General features: G+C 35.4%; 2 protein-coding genes across 5 annotated transcripts; one reads left to right on the top strand and one right to left on the bottom strand.

The window, feature by feature from the left end:
* The first annotated feature begins 13 nt into the window (after positions 1-13).
* LOC109032795 (tektin-3) lies at positions 14-24,159 on the top strand. 3 transcript variants are annotated; one of them, XM_019045092.2, is made up of 9 exons: positions 14-718; positions 15,207-15,367; positions 15,851-16,105; positions 16,792-17,024; positions 17,794-17,903; positions 18,603-18,751; positions 19,439-19,661; positions 20,133-20,287; positions 21,150-24,159. In XM_019045092.2, exons 1-9 carry the CDS (start codon positions 692-694, stop codon positions 21,358-21,360), a joined length of 1,524 nt encoding a protein of 507 aa, XP_018900637.1. In that variant the 5' UTR covers positions 14-691; the 3' UTR covers positions 21,361-24,159. The 3 variants fall into 3 exon arrangements, with proteins under 3 accessions (XP_018900637.1, XP_018900639.1, XP_018900638.1); XM_019045094.2 differs by lacking the exon at positions 14-718 and adding an exon at positions 11,650-11,785; XM_019045093.2 differs by lacking the exon at positions 14-718 and adding an exon at positions 14,231-14,722.
* Nubp1 (NUBP iron-sulfur cluster assembly factor 1) lies at positions 2,503-14,092 on the bottom strand. Of its 2 annotated transcripts, none has more exons than XM_072299557.1 (9): positions 13,784-14,092; positions 12,595-12,699; positions 11,628-11,764; positions 9,024-9,092; positions 8,381-8,428; positions 6,967-7,057; positions 5,676-5,944; positions 4,805-4,991; positions 2,503-2,735 (listed from the first exon to the last, which is right to left on the bottom strand). In XM_072299557.1, exons 1-9 carry the CDS (start codon positions 13,812-13,814, stop codon positions 2,716-2,718), a joined length of 957 nt encoding a protein of 318 aa, XP_072155658.1. In that variant the 5' UTR covers positions 13,815-14,092; the 3' UTR covers positions 2,503-2,715. The 2 variants fall into 2 exon arrangements, with proteins under 2 accessions (XP_072155658.1, XP_018900643.2); XM_019045098.2 differs by having other exon boundaries at positions 8,396-8,428; positions 13,784-14,087.
* Positions 24,160-24,180: the final 21 nt, after the last annotated feature.

The raw sequence follows: 24,180 nt of genomic DNA, 5'->3' as shown, positions 1-24,180 counted from the left end.
TAACCCATTCGCATGTCATTTAAAATGCGCCGGCTGCTCCTAGGTGTGCCATTCATTTTTCAATAAAAATGCTTAGTTGCTTCGTAAAAAAAAAAAAAAAAAAATCATCAAGATTTATTCAGGTTAGCAACAGAATACTCCATAATGTTATTAGGAACAATGCCAATAGCGCTATCTATCGAAAATTTGGAGAAACATGATGAAAAAAATTGCTATGCAACGCTGCGAAATGGTGCGCCATGACGAGTTCACATGCGACTGGGTTAAATTTTGCGTGAAGTTTAGTCAAACATTCAGAAAAAGATTAATTTGAACATTGAACCGTTGCCTACGAGAATGGAGAGGCCGTAACTATGATTCTGTGACGTCACATTAGTAGATGAAACTCGGCTGCGGTTTAACACGCGTTCTTATGGGAGAATGCTTGCCGCGCGATGATTTCTCGCTGATATCTTTTTCAGGGTTGATCTGACGCAAAATTTCATAAGAACCTTTTCGAAAGAGGATAAAATTTTACTTCAGAAAACTAACTAACCCATTGGTGACATTGTCTAAAAATCGAGGAAATGAAAGCGTGATGCCGAAAATCGTTACTCCACTCAGATTCAAACGGGCCGCTCGCACAACTTCGGCCGATCAAGGGCCACTCTGATTGGTCCACGCAACGACTGCCTCACTCATCGATGCACCGATGACCCGGAGATGCTTGTTGTTTTCGGTAAATATCTACTAGCTTGACGTCACACAACTGACTAGTTACAGCCTCTCCATTCTCGTAGGCAACGATTGAACTAATTTGTAAGCACAGCTGCCGTCTTCCTCCAAGAATATTTCAAGCAGCAGAAAGAAAAAAAGAATTGAAAAAAAATTAAAAATTGAGCCACACTGATATTGCACTTCACTGTACGAATAGAGTTAATGTTGGCCTTGAGCAGGCTCTCCCATCATCTCTCATTTTAACTAGGGCAAAATTTCACCAGGTCTTAAAACTTCAATCACCCCTGTGAATAAAGTACTGATGTCAGCTTGATATTCAGACTAAGCCGTTACTGTGCAAATAATGAGCTCAATCAATTAAGGGCCACATTGAAGTTTACACCTCAGGGCCTTCGAAAAAAGAGCACATGTCCATCTGGTGTTGCTAAGACACTGCAGCGTTGCTAACCTCTAAAAATTTACTTAACTGTGCACAAAATAATGCATTAACAGAAATTACCTCATCCTATTAGGAAATGTTTCAATGGATTTACATAAAGATAAATGCCTCTGATCGAGGAAGAAACTTTAAAAGCTTCACTATCATAGCAATGACAGATATGCATTCACGCCCTTTCTTGGAATGGTCTTTCATATTTTAAGGTGATACTTTTTAAGAAACAGCAACAAGCTCTTAGATAAAAAGGAGAAAATAAAAAATGTGGATGTAGCATACATTTTGTGATTCAAAATGAAATAACTCACTTTTCAGAATATTGTGTCAATGGGTCTCCGAAAGTCTCATGAAAATGCAATTGTTGCAGCATATGGTATTCAGTCTCTCCAGAGTTTCATAAAATTGAGCACTCAATGTAAAGGATTTTTGATGATATAATTAGGTTGATTGCTACGATTGGGATGCACTGATAAATACTGGCTTTTGCTGATCCGTTCAAACCTCTTTCAGTCATCTTCTTATTTTTATTTATTTATTTTTTTTGTGATCTGTAATCAAATTTCTTAGATTATCATTGGATGGAAAAAAGACACAGACTAGATAATAACGAAAACGAATAGAAACTAGAAACAAAAAGCATTTTCTGTAATTATAAGGTCCGCGATTCTCTTACACCCTATCACTTCACATTTATCTCATTACAATATTTTGAGTTTCGTTCGCTTTTTTCAAAATGCTTCTGCTTGATGATGGCTTGAAGAGTCCAACAGCTAAATCAGCCAAGAAAAAGCAAAAAATCAGCCCCAAAAAAAGGTAAATGTTTTATAAATGTTAAAAAATTGAAGCAGGGATGCGAGTCTCACTTAAAAGAACAAGTACAGCAACAATTTCAGCTTCGTCAAAAAATAGACCTGAGGAAATTCTTGAGTCTGTTAGGTAGGGATAAATTTTAGTTCTGAGAATTTACTTTTGATAGGTTGTCAAAAGCAAATACATTTATATAAATTCTTTTATTTATGCTGACTATCACTTATGATGCTCTGTCTGTATGGAAGAAACTGGTCTATACTTGGGACAAATTAATTCCAAAAAATCAGTTTAGGAATCAGTTAAATTTTGATTCAAACTGATTTGGTCAAATGAAATTAAGGAAAGTAATCTTAAGTTGTGATTGACTTAACCGAAACTCGGAGGAAGTATGAGTAAGTACACAATGCATTAAATCTCACTAAATTATATCAATGAAATAAGTGAGTAACAATGTGTGATACATTGTGAATTGTGAGGTTTAAACAAGAATTAACAGCTTCAAGACTGAAATAATGAAAATAAAGTACTGAAAGGCTGGATCTCTGTAAAAATAAAATTTATTTTTTACACTGTATACCAAAGAGTACTTGTAGAGGTGCAATGATGTTTTGACTTAAAATTGAACGATGAAAAGCTAAAAAGTGCAACAAAAAAAAATTCATCAGTAGTAACAAAAAGGAAATTTTCCTACCAATTTGTAAAATATGAATGGTTTGGCATGAACAAGACAAAATGACTTCAACTCCCTCGGATTACGGTAGTCCTTGAATCTCTGCAACAAAGAAAAAATATTTGATCTTTAGATTATATGCATACTTACGACAGATTCAACTTAAAATAAAGGAGGGGTATCGATAAGGGCCTTCCCCCCCCCTCCCATCTGGAAATTTAAGCAGGTTTTCCAAGTTGACTCAATGTAGTTTACAGAAATAATCATGATTTGGTCCATTGGCCACTGGAAGCGTTTAAAATGATTGCCTGAACATACGTCTGCAGGCGTATTTTAGCGAAAATGCGTGTTTTTCTATCACTCTGAGGCTTTCTTGACACCGAGCGCATTGTCTATTACTAAAAAGAGCTTTTGATATGTTATCAAGGAGACTTGAGGACACATTTTAACCCTGGCTTGGTTTTAGTTAGATGATGTGCTCATGGTTAAAAAAAACTTTTTCGAAAGTCAACTTTTAAGGGATATCCGCAAAAATCTGAAGGAATTACGTTGTTATAGTTTTTTTTGGCTACTTCTTATAAGAGTTTAACAAGGCTTGATAACTGCCCTAGATAATATACATAGCGTGCATACAGTTGGAGAGACGTGTTTCCCTAAGATTTTTGCGGATGTCCCTTAAAAGTCGACTTTTGAAAAAGTTTTTTTTAACTATGAGCTCATCATCTGACTAAAACCAAACCAGGGTAAAAATGTGTCCTATGATAACATATCAAAAGCTTGTTTTAGTCAGACGATGCGCTAGGTGTCAAAAAAGCCTCGGAGTTAAAGAAAAGCACGCCCTTTCGCTAAAATACGCCTGCCGACATATGTTCAGGCAACCATTTCATATTTATCCAGTGGCCAATGGACCAAATCATGATTATTTCCGTAAACTACATTGAGTCAACTTTGAAAACCCACATAAATTTCCAGATTCTAGGAGGGGCCAAAAAACACCCTCATCGATACCCATCATTTTTCTTATCTTATTTACTCAGAAACATTAGAGGCAGAGTATTATTTTGAAAGAATGTTATATCATCAGCGTTCTGGCAAGACATGCAACTTTTGAGAGAGATAAAGTTCGGGGACCACTGTCTTGCAAAGTACGAAAATCTTTTAATCATTGTAATAACAACTAAATATTCACTTTTGTTTGCAAGCTCAGTTAAGCTGAAGCCGTCCAATGCGTCAAGATCTTTTTGTGCACTACCTGTGGGAATTTGTTTGAATGCATTCACCTATGGAGTAAAGACAAAAGCACTCATCGACAGTGCTACTCCTAAACCATGTATCACTATTTTTTTCGATTTTGAGTTAGCTGTAGAAATAAAGTGCAGGAGAAGTGCAGCCATAATCAAAATACATTTGTAGAAACAATCTGGAAGTCACCTAAAAATGAAGAATTTAAAACACATATCTCGATGCTATTTCCAAACAAACTTTTCTTGTGATGCAGCGCAGCATTCATACATAGCCCTCTCTCCCGCAAAGAAACGTAGACAATTTAGAGATATAAAAAAAAAAAAAAGAACTATCAAAGTTAAGTATTTTTTTTTCTCCGAGTGCTCATTTGGTTTACTATTTCTGGTCATTTATTTTTCTAAAACAGCAACCCTTCTTTTATAAATTATTGAATAGTAGAGTGACAACTCTTAATAAGAAGGATAGAAATTTTCTATACTGTTTTCCAAAAGTTGTCGAAGGGAAAATTGAGGACCACAAATAATGCATACGTGGCAAACTGTCTCCTCAGTTAAAAATGAAAGAAGGAAAGGCACAGCACGTCCCTGAAACCTCAAAGGTAAACCAGGATGGGTCCTTTTTTTACACAAACAAACATACTTGGAGATTTGTGGTTTCGCACCTGAGGGCAATGAAATAAGAGCGGATATTCTTTTTTTTATCAATGTTGCATACATGCTTGATTGAAGGTGACTTATAACGCGAGAAGGAGATCTGTCGTTTTCATCATGTTGCCGTGTAATAGAGGCGCTGTCTGCAATTCTACAAATGAAGGTAATCGTAGAATGCTGGTCATGTAACAAACCAATGGGAGAAGGTCTTGTTTTTCTTTTTCAGGTTTCCTACCCCCTTTTCTGTCCCTCCATCTTCAGCTTCAATATACTTACTAGATACTATTTCAATGAAAGCCGTTGTTGCTGGAGAATCTGAGAATTCTTGAATAAAATTCCCTCCTTCATCACAACTTTGAGCTAAGCGAGGATCTAGGGGTACCTTGCCTAACAGAGGTACATTCAATTCAGCGCACATCGCCTCTGCTCCTCCAGTGTTCTTTGGAAAAATCTCTGAAGATTGCTGAAAATTAAAAACCAATCATGATTATTATGAAAGTTCAAATAATTAGCCTTTTTGGCACTTCTTCAGTCTATTTTGAGTAAGCTGGTCAAGCTCATGGCATTCTATCGTCCAATATAATTTCGAGTGAATTCATTGAACATAGAAAGAGCAAGTCTATCATATTAAAGCACTCTACTTGAGAGAGTGCTGGATTTTACAAATTCCAAGACAAACAATACCTTATTCAATAAAAACACGAAAGGTGAGCTCTGGGAAAGAATGAAGATAATGATTTATGGCTAAAAACAATATCAAATCTTTGTTATCTGGTGCGTAGTGACAAAAAAACTTCCAGACCGCATACATAAATCGTTTACATCATTCTTTAAAGTTTTCAAAGACTTTTTCATACAGAGAGGAAAAATGATGGAAGTTTTCAAGAATTAACGTTGAGGAGTTTTCCTAAAAAGGAAAAAAAAAGAAAGAAAAAAATTGACAGGAAGTCTACAAAACCTCATACTACGTTACGTGGTTTGGAAGTTTCACTGTCGATACGTTTTTTACCACATAACATTGCTGCAATTACGCATGTAAGGCGTGTATTATATAAATACACTAATTTTTACATACTTGTAAAAAAACATTTTTTGTGACTATTTCTCAAATCATTTCAAGGAAAGAAGAATTCTAAGTCAATCTCACCTTACAATTTGAACAAATGAATGATGTCATATTTTCAACTACTCCAAGAATAGGAATACTTGTTTTGCGACAAAAATCTATTTCCTTCCTGACGTCTAGCAAGGCTACCTCTTGAGGGGTTGTCACAACTATAGCCTGAAGGTTGTTCATACATTTCAGATACTGCACAATTGACAAATGCTCATCAGAAGTTCCAGGAGGTGTATCAATGATCAGAAAATCAACAGTATCACCCCAGTCAACTTCACTGAGGAACTGACGAATCATACCTGTGAGAAGAATAGAGAAAACGTGTCAGATACCATAAATTAATTTTTCTCAAAAGGATTTCCATTAAGAAACATTAAAAGTTTTCGCTGCCTGAGTGGTTTAGTTGTTGCATTCTGTCTTTTTTATTCCTGTTAAACCTTGTCTTCACGGGACGTTTTCATGGGTCATTTGTCCCAGGTTCGAATCACAAGAATGAAACTTGTGGGATTTTTCCCAGTCATCGTCTCCAAAGGACAAGGCTATCGCGCTCCTGCGGGAAGATAAATGAGCAAAAATCGAATATTTAACCACGATCAAGATAATAACTGAACACGATTAACAATTAGACAACTTATTTTGATTAAACAAACAAACAATCGAGTAAACAACAAAATATTGCACAATTCGCTTTCACTTCTTCTTCCTCTCTCCATTGGTCTAAGGGGTGCAAGGAACATACTTAGCACTGGGAAAAATATTGATTTACTCGATATTTTTCCTGACTTTGTGAGAGGATTTTTCCCTGGGACAAATCCCAAGAAACGGCCCATGGAGACAAGGCCTAAGAATACAGAGAAAATTGATGAAAACCACCAAGGAATCCCGAGTAATAAAAGGGAAATACATTGACCATTCACTCATTCATCACGCTTGCCCTTTAGCTCCCAACAGTTGAAATCATTGTTAAGTTCGCGTTCCTGTTTGGTAAATATGGTGCCTGAAGGGTGCAATAAGTAGACTCTTCGCATTCTGCGCATCCCTTTACAGGGAATCTCAGTTGGAAATCGCAAATTTTCTGGTAGGTTGGAAAGACAGACGTGGCAAAGTAGGATTATACCTGTGGGAGTTCCGTACCCCATGATTGCCTGTTCACAGTGCAAGGTGGTGAGCGGCGCATCTCATCAACATGGAAGCTTTGAGATAGCTAGAAATTGAATTCATTTTCTTTTTGTCAAAAGCAATTATTTTTTATACAGGCAAAAATGCCCGTTATATAAATCAAATAAATAGCTGCAATGGGATTCCCGTTACAAATACTCACCAGTTTTTTTGGGCCCTCTCCATATGACAGCATCATCAGGACTACTGAGCAAGAATCCAACAGACATCACAGAAAGATTGTCATCAACGAACTAAAATAACAATTCAATATTAAAATCAATGGAATTCTCTTAAATGATATCGAATTATTAACAAGAAACAATGTTACTAACAATACTTAGCATTGTTAAGACCATAAAAATCATACCTGTAAAGGGTACTTGAGCGCCAGAATTCACAATTTTTTTCCTTAGAAATTAATTGTGTATTAAATTTTGAGGTTCAGCTTTCAATAAATAGAAGAAGAGTCACCCCAAGTTAAAAGGAACTTATTTTAAGAAAGAGAAAACAGCCTATTACAAATCAAGATGCAGAGCTAATTTTAATCATTTACAAAAGAAAAAAATCAAATATGGTTTTGAATGAACATTCTTGATTATCTCCCTGTGGCTCTTCCAAAATAGGATGATCATTATTTTACCAGAGAATTCCAAACCAACACTAGTTTCCCCCTCGAGATGGAAGCTTTTATAGAAGTCGGTCTGCCATAATAGAAATTGATCCAGACACAAGTCAAAAATATAGAAAATCTAATTCAAATGTAATAAAAATCAGCTCTTTGAAAAATTGATAGATCCAAAAAATAACGTAGGTTTTACATGGTGGCAAGTGCTCTAACACACAGATTTACTCACAGAAAAAATAGCTACAGATATTTCTTACAAACTTCCTTTTCCTCTTTGCAACTAGTATTTAACGGTAATTTTCTGACTTCTGTTTTGATTGAAATTGTCTGAAATATTTTTAAGGAATATTTTCCTCAGGATCTCCCGCCAATAAAATTTACTCAGGCCAAGAAATCCAAATTTTCCATCCAAATTCCTCAATTTTTCAGATGATTTTCGAACATTTTCACAATTAATAAGAATTTCTACGTTATATCAGTGATGAACTTTTTTTGAGTGCTTGCCATGCTGGTCTTTCAAATGAAACCCACAGCACCTACAAATGAGCCAATATTGAGCAAGGATCTGTTTCTTTTATAATGAGCCCTGCGGAGCATACAAATGTATATAGACAGTGAAACTCCCAAACCTCGTATCTTGTTTCGGTGTTTAAAAATATCCACTTATATTTTATTTTATTAATGGAGAACAAATCAGCCTCATTTTTGGAAGTTTTTTCAGAATTAAAAAAAAATCACAAACGTTCTTAAGAATTAATGTTGAATAGTTCTCCAATTAAAAAAATAAAGTATGACAGGAAGTCTACTTTATCGCAAATCAAGATACATGGTTGTGGACTTACACCGTCGATGTATCTCAGAACTTATTAGATCATGAACATATTCTTTTTGTAAAAATATGGGATCAGATAGAGATCAAGATGGAGTATGGTTATTTTTGATTCATTACGTTTTTATCACATACCACAGGGGACCATCCAGAGCCACTTTGATGCACCTGTAACAAAGACAGTAATAGTATATACTACTACAATAAAAGTCAATATGAACTGTGAAACAATCCAAAATAAGTCTTGCATTAGGAGACTGTTCAGAGCAGGAATTCGTTACTGACTCTTTCAGGAACATAAAAAATGCATTTTAGGTACAGTTTAGGGCAGCTTTTTCTGACAATCACTTAAATAAGGAATCATAACACACATCATTACCATGACGACAGGAGAAAAGTAGGCAAGTGTGTGAGTCAGTTAATTGTCAATAGTTTTTTTCCTTTAGATGACCTTGCATACCTCAATAACAGACAATGCAATGTGTACTTTCAACGACTACACAAAGGTCAAATTTTAAATACAGCAAATGGAATAAGAAAATTTGGCTCTTATTCAAAGTAACTCATGAGCAATAATCATCTTGAATATTTGAAACAAAAAACATGGTAGATGATCACTTGACAACCATGGATTGTTTTTCCTCCTGCAAATAAAGCAAGTGGCGCAGCCATTTTTCAAACCATTTTATAACTAAAATTCCCTGTATACAAATATTATGTTTAAATAGAGACGGACACGTTAGATTTTAACAAAGTTGCTCACCTGTTCATTCAACACACCCATGACTCGGGGCATAGAAGGCCCACATACGTCAATGTCCAGGACAGCGATCTGAGAAAAAATGAATGAGGCATTACAAATTTGATGATTATAATTTTTATAAAATAAAATTCAGCAATGTCAGTGTCTGTTTCCCTCAAAAAAAAAAAAAAAACCTGTATCTTGAGTCTAAAAGTTTTACCTGCGTCACAGATCACCATATGAAAAAAAGAAAGCTAGATTGGGCTAGCGATTTTTAGAGCCCAAAACGAGCTTTTCAAATTTTAGTCTCGTTACGAAATACTGTGCTACTATACTGTAAAATTAAGACTAATTTTTCAAGGAGTGCCTACTTATTCCATTACTAGATCTGAATAATAACATTGTCATCCCACCTTCGATAATAAAGAGAGAAAGGATGAGTGGAGAGAAATGTACTTTCATAAAAAGAGAAAAGAGAAACATCTAAACATCACAGAGATAAACTAAAATCTATAACTGAGGGAATGGGAAATAGATTGTAAGGCCTCCTTATGAGGTCAGCTGTCAAACTTCATACATTGCAATAAATACATGCAAGACATGCAATGTTCTGCTTACTATTGATAAAACCTGGAGTTCCAGGCTGATACGCTTTCATTTGACATTTTACGAAACACAGAGAGTTGAACGCGCTGGTGAAACTTTGTAAAATAGTGGTATTAATGAGTAGTGAATCACGAATTGTTTTCGTTGTTTGAAAAAAGAATAAAACAAAATTAGTCCTCAGTACTTCAAATTAGAACAACAAACAACCCTAGTTTGAAACACAGGCTCTCATTAATTTTGAGGAATACTTCGGATCTTATGATTATCGTGCTTTGGAAGTGAGTATCAGATTCAATCAATAAGAATTTTTTCCCTTCCTTTGCCTCATGATACTTGGATCCTTTAAGATCGCTTGCATGAGGCGTATCCAGACATGGATACATTTGGTTCCAACAACCCAACATTGCGCAATTCCATTGAGCTTTGATCGGTTTTTATGAGCTTTGATTAATACTATAACATTCTTGATTGATTTTTTTTATTCTAATTGATATTATATAACAAGAACAGATTTCCACTGGCTGACAAATTACCAAGTTGACTAGCATTCCAAATGAGAATTAAACATTGCAGATTAGGTAGAGAATGTGGCATGATTCTCCAAGCATCTGATAAACCTTTGAAACGTCAAAATGAAGGAGGTGTGGATGAAGAAAATGTATGACTTAAAATAATTCAAAGCTAATTTAAGAATTCAGCTGGTGAACTGAATGAAAGTAAGTGGGAGAGAAAGCATGGATTTATTATAAATAAATTAAGGGGGAGAATATTTGGTGACTAAAGGGAACAAGGAAAAATAAAATGCTGGCAGGTTGAATGTTGAATTGAAAACATAGTGCACCCTGATGAGAAACAAAAACTGAATGAGACTTGTATGAAAGGGAGTTATTTCAGGGGAGGGCCTGGATAGAGGAAGCCCATTGAGAGAAGTAGCAAAATCAATAAATATGACAAGAGAGAATGGTGTCAGGCAAGCCAATGCATGTGCTGCAGAAAGGCATAGAAACTGACTGAGGCAGGAGTAACCTGATACAAACAATATGTTCACCAAACATGACACGCTTTAGCTGACAGTCATATTCATTCAGTGCTGTGTGTAATATTGTTAGCAGCCTATACCATCCTGACTCATCTAAGGCCCAATCATTTCAGTTCAAGAAGATTTATTTTTTAATTTGAATTTCTGCAAGTATTTTTTGATTGTAACTTAGCCTGTTTGTATTGTAACAGACAGTATTTTGATGGCAAATTAAAAATGATGGAGTTAACGCTTTTCTGATACGGTCAAAAGGTGGTGCTTAAAAGAAATAGTTAGTTGGAAATCAAGCGATCACCTCCTTCTAAAAAGTTCTTTTCAACAGTCTCTAGGCAAAATATACACCGATCTAAATTCCATTTTCTCTGCAAAAAATGTCTTCCATCCCTCAAGCCTACTTTTTCAGAGATAAAAAAAATATAACTTGGTGTCAAAAACCAAGAGTGTAAAACCACAATTCTGGACAAGGAGTTATGCCATTATTGCATCAACCAGTTCAACTGAAATGGCATGTGCATGAAAATGATTGAGGGGGTTTAGGGAAAACTTGCGCCACGCTGGTGAATTTTCAGGTCAAACTATGTCAGATAGAATACAAAAACGTTATTGTAGTTCCTGGTGCCTGTTGCAGATAAGTAACTTGTCTTTTTTCGCAATATGAGTAGGATGCGGTATCCCATTCCCCGCGCATACAGCGGATAAAACAAGTTATCTGAAACAGCCGTTAATTATTTCTATATTTAGGGTGGGTACTTGTACATTGATCTATCTTCAGACGCTGTGCCTCTTGAATATCTTTTTTTCAATATGACAGCATCACCTTCATAGAAAAACCATTTTAATGAGGTATTAATTATTGAGTAGACTACTTGAGAAAAATACTGATGAACTCTTGGACTCTCAAAAACAGTATATACTTATTCTAAGTTGAAGCTCTCCTTCTCATTTATAGTACAAAAAAAATACAAAATGAAATACTTTACATTTGAATTTGCATCTTTTGCAGCCAAGGTCCTTGCCAATAGAGAAGTGAAAGTGCTCTTCCCAACACCGCCTTTACCAGAGAGAACGATTATTGTGTTTTTCACTGACGATAATCTTGCTTTGACCTGCTCAGCACCTGAAAACCACCATTGACAAGGTGATTGGTGAACAAATTTATACTGCGATTAAATCTCCGATACTTACATTCACTAGGGCCTGGCCAACCCTAATGCCTGTAAAATCCAATGTTAAAAAAATGAAACTCCTAGAGCACTCCTTGCACTCCTAGGTGCACTTCTTGCATAAATGAACAAAAATGTTTAAGGTTTGTAAGTACATTTTCAATGCTTCAATTAGATACTGTGAGTGATTCTATTAGGGCAAACTCAAAAAATACTTTCAGTATGTAGGAAAAATATATGGATTTAGAAGAGATGTAAACCTCAGCCATGCAGCATACATATCGACGGTGAAAGTCGGCAATCACATAACTCGTTTGCGGTGTCTGAAAATCTCCGCCTCTACGTCATTTTTTTAAAGGAGAACAAATTGATATTATTTCTTGAAGTTTTGGCAGAATTTTCTTCGCATTGAGAAGAAAAATCATGACAGTTTTAAAGAATTGCCATTGAGTAGTTTTCCATTTAAAAAATAAAGTATGACAGGAAGTCTGCGACGTCGCAAACCGAGTTATGTGATTGCCGACTTTCACCGTCGATATGTCCTATGTTTGAATCTAAGGTTCTATCCATACTGGTTGATGGTAGTGACACCGTAAACAAATGCCTTGCTTTTGAAAACTTACAAATTAGGTATCTTCAACATTGGAGGCGTAAAGTTTCGGAACTTAGACTATTGTACGATGTAGATTACGATGGGCTCCTTCTGTACTACCCTCCGTAAAAAGTATTGCTTTAAAATTACAATCTTTCAAGACAGCTAAAATAATCGTTATAATGCACTTACTTAAATCTGGACCTAGCGCGACACCTGAGGCACAAATTGATTGATTGGGACAACCCTGGCAAGCTGACCCCTTCCCAGCTGAGTCACTTTCGACCCCTGGGCAATCTGTAAAATGAGATAAAAACATTTTAAAAGTTAGTAAAGTGAAAAACCTGGAGTTGTAGTTTTTTCACTGGGAGTACTAAAATAAGTTTTAAAAGAAAAATAGAGAAAAACTTTGATCAATTTTTTGAAAATGGTTTGGCTTGTGGAAAAAAGTCTCGCCTCAAAAAGATTTGAAACTGAATTATTGGGCTTTCTTTAAACCAAACTTCAGAGGATTGCGATGGAACACAACGAAACTATTCACTACTATATCCCAGTCCATTAGCACAGTCCTTGCATGCACTTCAGTGGAACCCTTGGATTTTCAGGGTGTCTACAAGTTGTAAAAAACCAAAATTGGGGACTTTTGGGGACTTATAGGGGTGTTTTTTCAAGAAAATCGGGGACTTTGTAGCCCCGAGATAGTAAGAGAAAGGGAGCTATTTAGGGCGTTAAAAGGCGTATTTTATACGACTAATTTTACAAGTCATGTTGAACCGATAACAACATATGAAAAACCAAGCAACACTTCAGTTTTTTATTCCTGGTTACACCGCGCCGCCGCCGCTGGCGAGACAATTAAAAAATGCCAGTGTTCCGGACCAGTTTTGTCATTTATTGGGAACCTGAACAAGAAAATTGGGGACTTTCAGGGATATCAGGGACCCCCTTTCAAAATCAGGGATAAATGGGGACTTTTGGGGACCAGTAGACACCCTGCTTTCATTTACTGAGATGGGTTATGAGCAATTATGTGCAATCCTATCCTCAGCCAAGATGCAAACGCAAATCCATTACAATCCATGTGTTTCATGGATAAGAAAAATACCCTTTAATTTTGAAGCATTCTGCCAAAATCATCAACCGTTATAATCTAGGTATCTTTCATCAGACTATGTATGAGGGTTCTGCAGAGATGCGGATGTCTTACTTATGGTACCCATCTACATGATGGAATAAACAAATAGATGACCCTTGCTTCCTCCCTCTCCTCCCAATAAATGTTCATTCCTTGGAAATGAGTGTACTTAGATCATGAACCTACGGTACCTCAAAAATATCAGGATGGAAATACAAACATGAAAATGGATAAGGTGAAACTTACGTTCGGGAGCATCCTCTGGTTTCGTAGCCATTCACAAGAGTGACTGTTCCTCCTTCAGCAAGGCTTGGTCAGTTTTAAAAACTTAAGAAGGATGAACAAATGATCACTGAGATTTGTGGAAATATTAGACCTGATATCTCCTGGACTTAGAGAATGGCTAGACCGACCACAGTGACCAGAATTTAATAAACTCTTTCTTCAGATACTCCTACATTACATTTGGAGGTCTTGGACAACATAGCAAATGGAAAATACTTGTTTCTACCTTGAAAAGTATTTATTTCATCGTCTTGTTTCACACGTTCACGTTATCAGTGAAAATTATCAATTGAAGAAAACAAAGCGGAGTTGCAGGTTGCACCGTCCCTTATCATTAGCCAATCAGAGAACTTAGTTTGCGAACCGGAAACGAGTACCCACCGGAAAAGCTACATTGAACCGGAAATGCAGCGCCCTTAGCAGCGGGACTTTTGAAATATTTGAAAGCGCGTCCAGACAGGCACAGGACTGGATGTAAAATTCTTTAATTTCAATCGCGGGGTAGAGCGTTGAAACAATGAATATTGAAGTGAAATCCCTCATTCATTGAACGTTTCCTTCTAAAGTTCAACTTCATCCACATCTGCTGTTCTCTTAATTTCCTGATATTAATAAACTACACCTAAATAAAGAAAAATGATAACATCACTTCATGTAGGTAACCATAGAAACACCTTTAGTTAGTGAGTGTTATCTGTGGTCTAAATAGACGTTGACTGTTACAATAAAACACAAATAATACAAGTGCTGTTTTTTATTCTGTCAATAACACTCAGCCATGAACACAGCTAATCACAATTGGCTTAAAAAAGAATATGAGTGTCCAGTACAAACCTGAGTAGGTGGAGCTACAAAATGGATCATAACAGACTCGCTAGCTAGGAGATTGGAATGAACTCAGTAAGTCACTTGAGTGCTAAGGACAACCAATACTTAGCCCATTTTTTCATCACTGTTTTTAATTATCTTTTAATGATAAAGTCACAGCAACAAGACAAACGTTACACTTACTTATGGTTATACAGATTAAAATGATGGTAAATATGAGTGAAACCTTTTTTGCTGCTAAATTTCACTAACATCTCAATAACAGGAGCATTCCTAAACTGAGGGCATACCACCAAATGACGATTTCATTAAATCATGGTCGATTACGAAACGCTCTATTTGGTTTTGTCTGTTGCAAGATTTCACTGATGAGAATTTTCCATTTTGTCGTTACAACTTTTTGTCCTCAGATTACTTAGGATACAGCATTATTTTTTTTCCCAAAAGAAAGTAATCGTACTTCATGAATTCACTTACCTTACTTATATACTTGTTTTGATGTACTTACAGAATTGAGATTTATAACTTACATCTGCTTCACTTTAATTTTTTGCAGCAATTATTGCCATGGAGCTCTACAAATGTAAACCCATGCTCCGACACTTCGAAGACAGTAGCTCCTTATGGTGCATACTCTTCACACTTGCAGTCAATAACACAACCTCATCAGTGGAGACAGCCCGCAGTTGGATATGACACAACAGAAGTGGTGCCATTGTGAGGAAATCAATTATTATTTTTCCTCTTCTTTTGTTGGTCTAACGTCTCGATTATGGTGAAAATTGAAAAACATATTTACACCTAAATTCAAGCAATTGACCAAACAGCATCTGAATTTATGCAATATGTTACGGAGTGTTAAAAAAATTTCATATGGAAATCTGTTTTTATAATACCTACGAATTTCTCAAATCAGCTCCTCAGCCAAATAGTATGAATTACCTATAGTTCACATTAATTAATTTGAAAAAATATGGAAGTTCAGTTGCTTACTCACAAGAAAAACCTATGCGTATACAAGTCATATTGACCAATAATGAGATTAAACGTATGAAATTAAGAAATCATTTGCTTTAGATTTTGCAAAAACATTCCTCTTCCTTTCAAGTATATTTATCACATCCTGCTTTATTCAAAGAAAATTAGCACTTGAGAAAATTCATCGATCATGAAAAAAAAATGTCTCTAAACTTGTTTCAGACCACCACATTCCATTACAGCCAGCATGATTGACCCCTGCTACACTTCTCCATCTGCAATCGCCACAGAACCAGTGAAGTTTCCAAATTTAGTTAACAGACCGAACAGAGATCAATCTCATGTGGCGCGGGCTGCTATTTACTCCCGTTTCACTCCTCATGAATGGACGCAAAGCAATCTCAACTACTTCAATGAAGCCGATACCAATCGTAATTTATCAGAGAGGTTACGATGTGATGCTCTCCGTGTTATGAGGTAGATTTATTTACTTCTCAGAGGGTAAATTTAGCCAGGTACCCTAAAGCGCACCGTAAACATTGAACAGACATAAGACTAAAACAAAATGTGATTTGGACTCTGGTCTACTGTATCTTGTTTCACAATTAAGTAACAAATGGCAGTTACAATCTGAAAATATGTTAATATCTGTGGCTGAAGTGTACAACCGCGTATCTGCATTTGCAACTTTGCAGACTTCCAGTCATACTTTATTATTTCTTTGAAAAACTAGTCAACTTAATTTCTTCAACACTACTCCTCAATTTTTCTACTTTGCAAGCAGAATATTCCGTAGAAATTTCAAGCTAAATAGTTGACTTGCTCCTCTTCAAAATATAAAATAGGAGCAGATATTTTGAAACACCACAATGGAGGTCGTAGTTTGGCACTTTAGCCATCAATATGCTTGCTCCTTTCCCTGCTTTTTAACCTACTCCTTAACCAGAATTACCAGACAAAAGTTATGCATTTTTTTTTTTCTTTCACTTGATAAGAAGTATTCACCATACATGTACTTCTAACTGGTGCTGAGGAATTCCTGGTTTTCATTCAATCTAATCTGTACATGTTCTCCTAATTTGTAGCCATATCACAACTTCTGTGAACTAGCTTTCTTCAAATAAGTTGCTTGAAAAGTAAACTGATTGTTGCGCACCTTATAGGGAAACAGATGAAAAAACAGCCATAGGACAGCGAGATACAGGTCGGAGAATCGGTGAGCGAATAACTGACATTACTTTTTGGAAAAACGAATTGACTACTGAGTTGGAACGCATGATAACTGAAAGTAACCTACTCCAAGATATGCGGCGTGCGTTGGAGAAAGCAATCGCAGACTGTGACCCTCCTTTACACATAGCACAGGAATGTTTGTACCATCGAGAAGGAAGACAAGGTAAAAAAAAATGAACTATAAAAATTTTTCAACTTCTTCAGTTTTAAACAAAAAAAAATTATCATCCTCCATCATTTCATGCAGGGACACATGATTGTTTAATGACGGAAATCTCTCAGTTGATTAACTCTTACTAAAATTAGGAATGGTTTTGCAAAAAATATTAACTTTATTTTTCTGAGATGTAACTTGCTTGTAATAAATAATGCTGATTTTCTGTGAAGAAGCTGGCAGTATTCTATAGTATATGAAGCAAACACTTTTTTTTTTTTATTACAAGGCTTATTAAACGTTAATATTATATTATTATACTGCATGGATCAAAAGTTGAAGAAAATAAAGTGCTCCTTCGAAGGAAAAAGCACAACGTAACACTCAATGATGAAAGGAGGTTGAGCTGGTTCCATGATCAAGATAGCATACATTGATTTAGGATAAATTTCACCTGAGTAGTGGTCATTTTGTGCATAGTGTGTTTTAAAGATCTGGAACCATTTTATAATATGGAAAAGATATGATGGTGTGCAGTTTTTCCACAATGCCTCAGAAAAGATGATCCTAAATCTGCAATAAAATTATTAATTTGACTTAAATTAGACTTAAGGACAAACTTATAATTATACATTTAAATTTTTATTCGAGGAAAAATCTTTTGTCTTTACTCGTTATTATTGCACCATTTTACTTGAAAATGCAAGACTTCCCATTATTACCTTAATTAACTTGAAGACGTGTTAACCACATCTTTTAATTTTGCTTCATTCTTTAGGCATTGATCTTGTTCATGACCAAGCTGAGCAAACGATACTGAAAGAAATTGAATCACTGCGATATTGTCAAGAACGTCTTAATAGCTTGCATAAAAAAGTTCTTGAGCAAGTAAGTGAGAAGTGTAAATTTTTTGAGTCATATTCGCTGTCATTTGTATCTTACCAAGAGTCACGAAAAATTTATAAAATCGTTGAACGAGAATAGGCATACACAGAAGAAGCTAATGCAACTTAAGGCAACGCAAACTTAATGCGGAGCTAATCTCAAGGTTGCTGGTCTGTTTCCATAAAAAAAATTTGATAGTTTTCTACTATTCTCAGTTAATTTGGATATTTGCATGCCTGCAGTTACAGATTACAATAGTTTTCCCTGTGTTCGAGTCAAAGCCCTCCCATTTACAGCAATTAAGAAGTGTGCCAGATAGGGTAAAGTGATGTTTCTAAGATCTGCGGAAGTCAGGAATAACGCATTTAAAGTTGAAAAATTAAATAGAAGCTCATGACACAAATCAAATATGCTTCCAAACATTGAGACTAAAAGGTGGGCTCCAATATTCGAATTTTTCAAGAGGCATCAGAAATTCAGAAATTCTGGGGCAGTAACTACTAGCTGGTTAAAACAAATTTTACTAATTGAAACAGTAACATTACTTAGTGTGAACCAGTAATATTATTTATACAAATCATACACTAATTTTGGTTAATTTTTTTCTCTGACTTTTTCCTTTCTTTTACTGTAGAATAAAGAACCTTTGTAGCTTGCTCTGATGGAATCATTGATATTTTACATTATCATATCTGATCTCAGTTACAGAACAACAGAGCATCTCAACATGAATTGGAAACGGACGTGCGGAGCAAAGAATCTGCCTTAGGAGTTGATTCTTTATGTCACCAACTGACAAATTACTCGAGAGGAATCAATTATTACAGTGGGATAGAAAAATTTGACCCTACGTAAGAATTTTTTAATCCCATGTCTGGTTGTTTCTCTTAAATAAACATGCTTGCCACATGGACCCGATGTGAACGATTGTATTTTTACAGCAAAATTTGAGAATCTCGTTTTGCGTTAAGTCACCAGTCTATCTGGATTAAAAAAAATAAATAAACTCTTTTAAAATACTTGTATAGGAAGCCAGCTTTCCATCTCACAATGCGTTTATGACAGGACTCTAAAAAGTAGATAACAGTGAAGGGAATCATAAAATCCTTACAGTGAGATTTAGCTTGATCTAGGTTTTTTTTTTTTTTTTTTTTGAAGAAAAAATAGATAGAGAGCAGAAAAGTGCAAAAGCAAAACTAGAAAATTTGTTTGGGGAGGTTCGACGCCTATTCACTCATTCCGAAGAACAATTCACTCCGTTACAACTTTCACTAGCTACAGTCACTAGCTACACTTTGTGTCACTTTGTGTCACATACTTTGTCACTAGCTACAGTCATGGAACAAAGGGAATGAGAAGATACTAACTGCTGAAAGGCTATGAAAGATAGAAATACATTGTGGCTAAAAAACCAATGCTGGCCGTAAAAATGAAGTAAGACAGGTACCTCAGGTTATAAAACTAGAGGATAAATATTAACTTAAATCAGCAATTTCAGGAAAAGGAAAACTGATGATGAAAACTTGTTTTACTAATAGAGTCTCAGTACCTGAATCTTGGGCAGAACATTCAAACCGTATCATTCAGCGATCTCAGAACCAACGAATGAAATCCATGCAACTTAGGACAGACTCTGATAATTGTATCAATGATTGTGCAAACGAAATATGGAATCGCTGGAATGCCACAAATTCTTCTCTAGCAAGGCGGGCAAATGAGATGCTAGAAACCAAGAATAAACTTCAAATGCATTTGCATAAGGTAAAGCCAATTATATTACTGATTGATTGCGGCTACATTAAATTCAATTTTAAGTAACAGACTTTAGTTGGGAGGAAAACCAAAACCAGAAATTCTAAAAAAACTAAAGTTGTAGTTACAAAATGAACTCAAATAAATTTCGAAGCAAGCCTGGGGTGGGAGCTCAGGCAGGTACATTGGAAATCCTTTGCTGGAGTCCTACTGAGCCTTACACTGGTTTTCTCTGGACAGAATTAAGAAATTGTTTTAAATTTGATGCCAGGTATGGCATTTCTCTACATTGTGGCTAAAAAACACACTGTTTAAATATTGTACGATGTGTATTGATGGAATATACACTATGCTATCTGTTCTCTATGAAAAATTATTTCCATGCCTCAATCTTTCATGGATGCAATACTTTCATATCCATTCCGATTTCAACTGTCACCATAGTTTTACAATTCATTCATACAACACTTTCTTATATAGGTGCAACAAGAAATATTTGATGTTGAAAAGAACATCGAGCTTTTGCGAAAAGCAATCATGGATAAGAGCAATCCGCTGAAAGTAGCGCAAACAAGATTAGAAGCTCGCACACACAGAAAAGACATAGAACTCTGCCGGGATCCAGTGCAAAGCAGGTAAATGCCGGTGCATACAAAAAATAGTAATTTTAATACAGCTTTCTCATTTTATCGTATTGTGATCATGGTAAATCAGAGCTTAAAATTTTTTACTGTAATTGAAATTTTTGAACTTTTTGGCCTTGTCTTCCCCGCAAAAGAGTGCGGACTTGGCACTATTTTACCACCTTGTTGATCACGGAAAATCAAATTCTCTTCCAATACTTCCTCGCAGTTTCTATAAACTACTTCTATTATTCAGTAATTGAAAACTAATTCTTCCAGGTTGTTTAAATGCTTTCATTACCTATTTAAGAACGCTGTGATATCCTCGTATCTGTTTTATCCCATACTTTTGCGGTTATTTTGTGGTATGGATACTGAAAAAAACAATGGGTTAGTTGTGCTGGTCATAGAATCGTGTTTTGATGCTCGATTCTTGTAGATTAACTAAGAGTAATGAGATCTGTCCAAATAGCACCTTTCTACGTTCAATATTAACCGAGATATTGCCGATTGAAAAGTCGGGTTTTGGACGTCATCCACCCGGTAGTGACACCCTTGGTTTCTTCCACCTTTCTTTCACTTGTCAGTGTGACGCACATTTGCACTGGTTACTCAACGTGAAACTCGGATGAAAGCAAGGTGGAAGAAATCGAGGGTGTCACTACCGTGGTGGATGACGTCAAAAACCCAACTTTTCAATCGGCAATATCTCGGTTAATATTGAACGTAGAAAGTTGCTGTTTGGATGGACCATATTATTATTAGCTAATCCACTAGAATCAAGCATCAAAACACAATTCTGAGAACAGCGCAACTGACCAATTGGAGAGTCAATTAAATAATTAACTGACTGAAAATTAACGTTTTTTTCTAGACTGATGTCGGAGGTACAAGAAATACAAACAAGCTTAGACAATCTCCATCAAAAATTAGCACATGCCGAAAATCAACATCAACAACTACTGAGAACCAAGTCAAATCTCGAAAGCGACCTGCACATCAAAGTCAACTCATTATTCATCGACCGAGAAAAATGCCTAGGAATGCGACGCAGTTTTCCTATATCTGCTACAGTTAAGTATTAAGTCACGATTTAAGGTTTATCTATCCTGATTCTTGACTTATCTATTTTATTTTTAACTAAAAAAAAAGTAGAGTGTCACACTTAAAAATAATCTCAAGGTTCCTTTCAAATCTCTCTTTTATTGCCACAAATAAATCAGGCAACTTGCAGGGTGATGTCTAGATACTTTTTTGTAAGAGCCTTCTTCTCGTTCATGATTGGCAAGGACCGCCACTTCAAAATTTCACCTAGGGCCGTTTGATATCCTTTAACGGATAAATGGCACAAAAAATTGAGGGTATCAGAGCTTCAGAACCAATTCTTTCACAGCCTTTTTTGATGCAAAATAATTCAATGAAATAATTTCAGCCCCCCAAAATTCCCTTTAGAAATATTTTGAGTGCCCTCATTGTATGACAGGAAGGGTACGTTCTGACTTCATATTCAGACTCCATGACAAAGAATGAGAACTTCATGTTTCAAGCAATTTTTTCCTGAACCATCTTTTTCCGGAATCATGGGGCATTTTTCAATCAGATGTGTTAGGCACCCAGCCCATCTTATTTCAAGTTTTTGAATAAATTTGAAAAGAGATTTTAAGGCTGACTCACAGGCCAGATTAGTCAAATCTCTTTGGATGAGACAAGCAACCACTCTGGGCTTCAAAATAAGGAAGCCACCATCCCCCAAAAATTTTGAGGTTTCATAATCTATAATTGAAGAATTTCAAACGGCAAAGGTATATTTTGACGTTAGATTTCATTCTATATGAAAAATTTCATTGGATCACATTGATTGTATCCAAAGATTCCCCAAAATTCAATGAGGACCAGACTTCGTTCTAATTACCCACTTGAATGGCCCAGGCCCAGTGTCCGTACCTTCTGGTTGAAAATTTTATAAAAACATCCGAAAAATGCCCTAGCAGTCAAAGAAAGGAAAGGCTCTCGGAAAAAACACCTGGAACAAAATATTCTGATTACCTGTCATAGAATTAAAGTCAAAGGTTGAAATTTTTGACAATTCCAAGAAATAGAGGTTGCTCAAAACATTCTTTGAGTGGAGTTTAGGAGGTTGCTCAAAACATTCTTTGCGTGGAGTTTTGGCGGTTGCTAATATATTTAATATAGTCCATAGACTTTAACTAGGCTGTCAAAATCTTAGGTGTTGCTCTGAAGATACAAATGGCGGACATGAGGTCTAGGTCACCCTGTTTACTGATTAAAATAGGGATATAAATAAATAGTTTAGACTAAGTCAAAGTCACTTGTACCTACTTTTAGTTCCATTTCGTATCAGAAAAATGACTTCCTGTAAGAATATTCCACTTCGTCAAGAAAAAATCAAAAATTCTGAAGATTACTAGATAATAAAATCCTGACGATTGCTACGTGATAAAATCCTGAAGATTATTTGGTAATATGTTCTCTGAAAACCGTATTCTGAGATCAGTAGTGGAAAAAACCACGGAAACTTCAGTCAAGTTGGTATAAGTTTAGATTAATGAAGAGTTATTTTAACCTCTGTTTCTTTCTATATTTATGATTCTTTTTTTTTCTTTCCTTTTATTGGTTTCTGGCACTTATTAAAATTCATTGACTATCATGTTCACTTTCATGGAACACAGTTACCATTGATGTTTTTGTTTCCATACGTTTTCTCTGTTAAACATTAGAAGTAAATAGAAATAATCTGGGAGAGTTGCAATTGAAGATTTGCTCGTGATAATCATTGGTTTTATTGCAATGTTATTTTAACTTTAACAAGGATGGTGGGTTTATGTTGATACCTTCCTTCACTTCCAAAAATCAAACTTAAGCTGTCAAAACAATATCACAAATCAAAATAGTTTAAGAAAACAATGTGTTCAAGATTGTGTTCATAAAAGTGAATAACGAACTTGCATCAGATAGATTTTAATGCAAAGAGAAACACTCGCTTTTGTTAAATGTTAGCAAACACTCTGGGCAGTGAGGACATATTTGGATCATATTGCCTAGAAAAGATACTTGAATCACGGTATATTTCCGAATTTAGACTCGCAGACAGTTTTAAACATGGGATTGAAGCTCCGTCAAAACATAAAAGCATTAAAACTATTTAAAAAATTTAAATCCTTGATAATCTGATTACAAGCCATTTTTTCTGCAAAGTTGTCAAAGTTGATTGAAATAAAATGCATTGCATAATTTCATTAATGCTCAAAGTTAATGGATGTCATTATTTATCTTATACTAATTCAGATTCATCAGCAGACTTTGAGAGCTTTTTGACAAACTTTAGGAAAGAACTTTTTAGAAAAAGAGCCAGTCGATCCATGTAATAATAATAGCAGTAATTTATTACAAAATTCTATTCCCCTCAAATTTTCTTTATCCGCATTTCAAAATTCATAAAACCTGTACTTTATCCTCTTAAAATATTATCATTTTACGTGTATCAAAAAAACTAGTAGACAAATAAAATGCAATTTTCAAGTCATTCAGATGCTACTGACTCTTTTTCCCAATATTTTAGAGTTTATAGTGATGAAATTCTGATTTTTAAAGATTAAAATCTTCCTCCTGGGAAAATATATGAGTTGTTCGTTTTTACATAAACTTTCCTAGACAGAAAGCAAATGTCTACTTAAAAAGGAAAAACAATCAAGTATTCAATTAGGGTTTGATTAGACCCGAAACTTCAAGTGTAAAAGAAGACTTCTGTAGCTAGTTGATCAAGAGAAAATATTAATATTAATGATAACACCTAACAGGCGATTAAAGATCTCCTATACTGTAAGCACTTATGACCCACATATCTTATGGCAGAACAAGGCGCAGAACACCCAGAGCGTTTCCTT

This window comes from Bemisia tabaci, chromosome 4, assembly GCF_918797505.1.
Source record: "Bemisia tabaci chromosome 4, PGI_BMITA_v3".
Taxonomy (NCBI): domain Eukaryota; kingdom Metazoa; phylum Arthropoda; class Insecta; order Hemiptera; family Aleyrodidae; genus Bemisia; species Bemisia tabaci.
The sequence above is the reverse complement of the archived record's forward strand: the minus strand, read 5'-3'. Positions and strand labels throughout refer to the sequence as shown.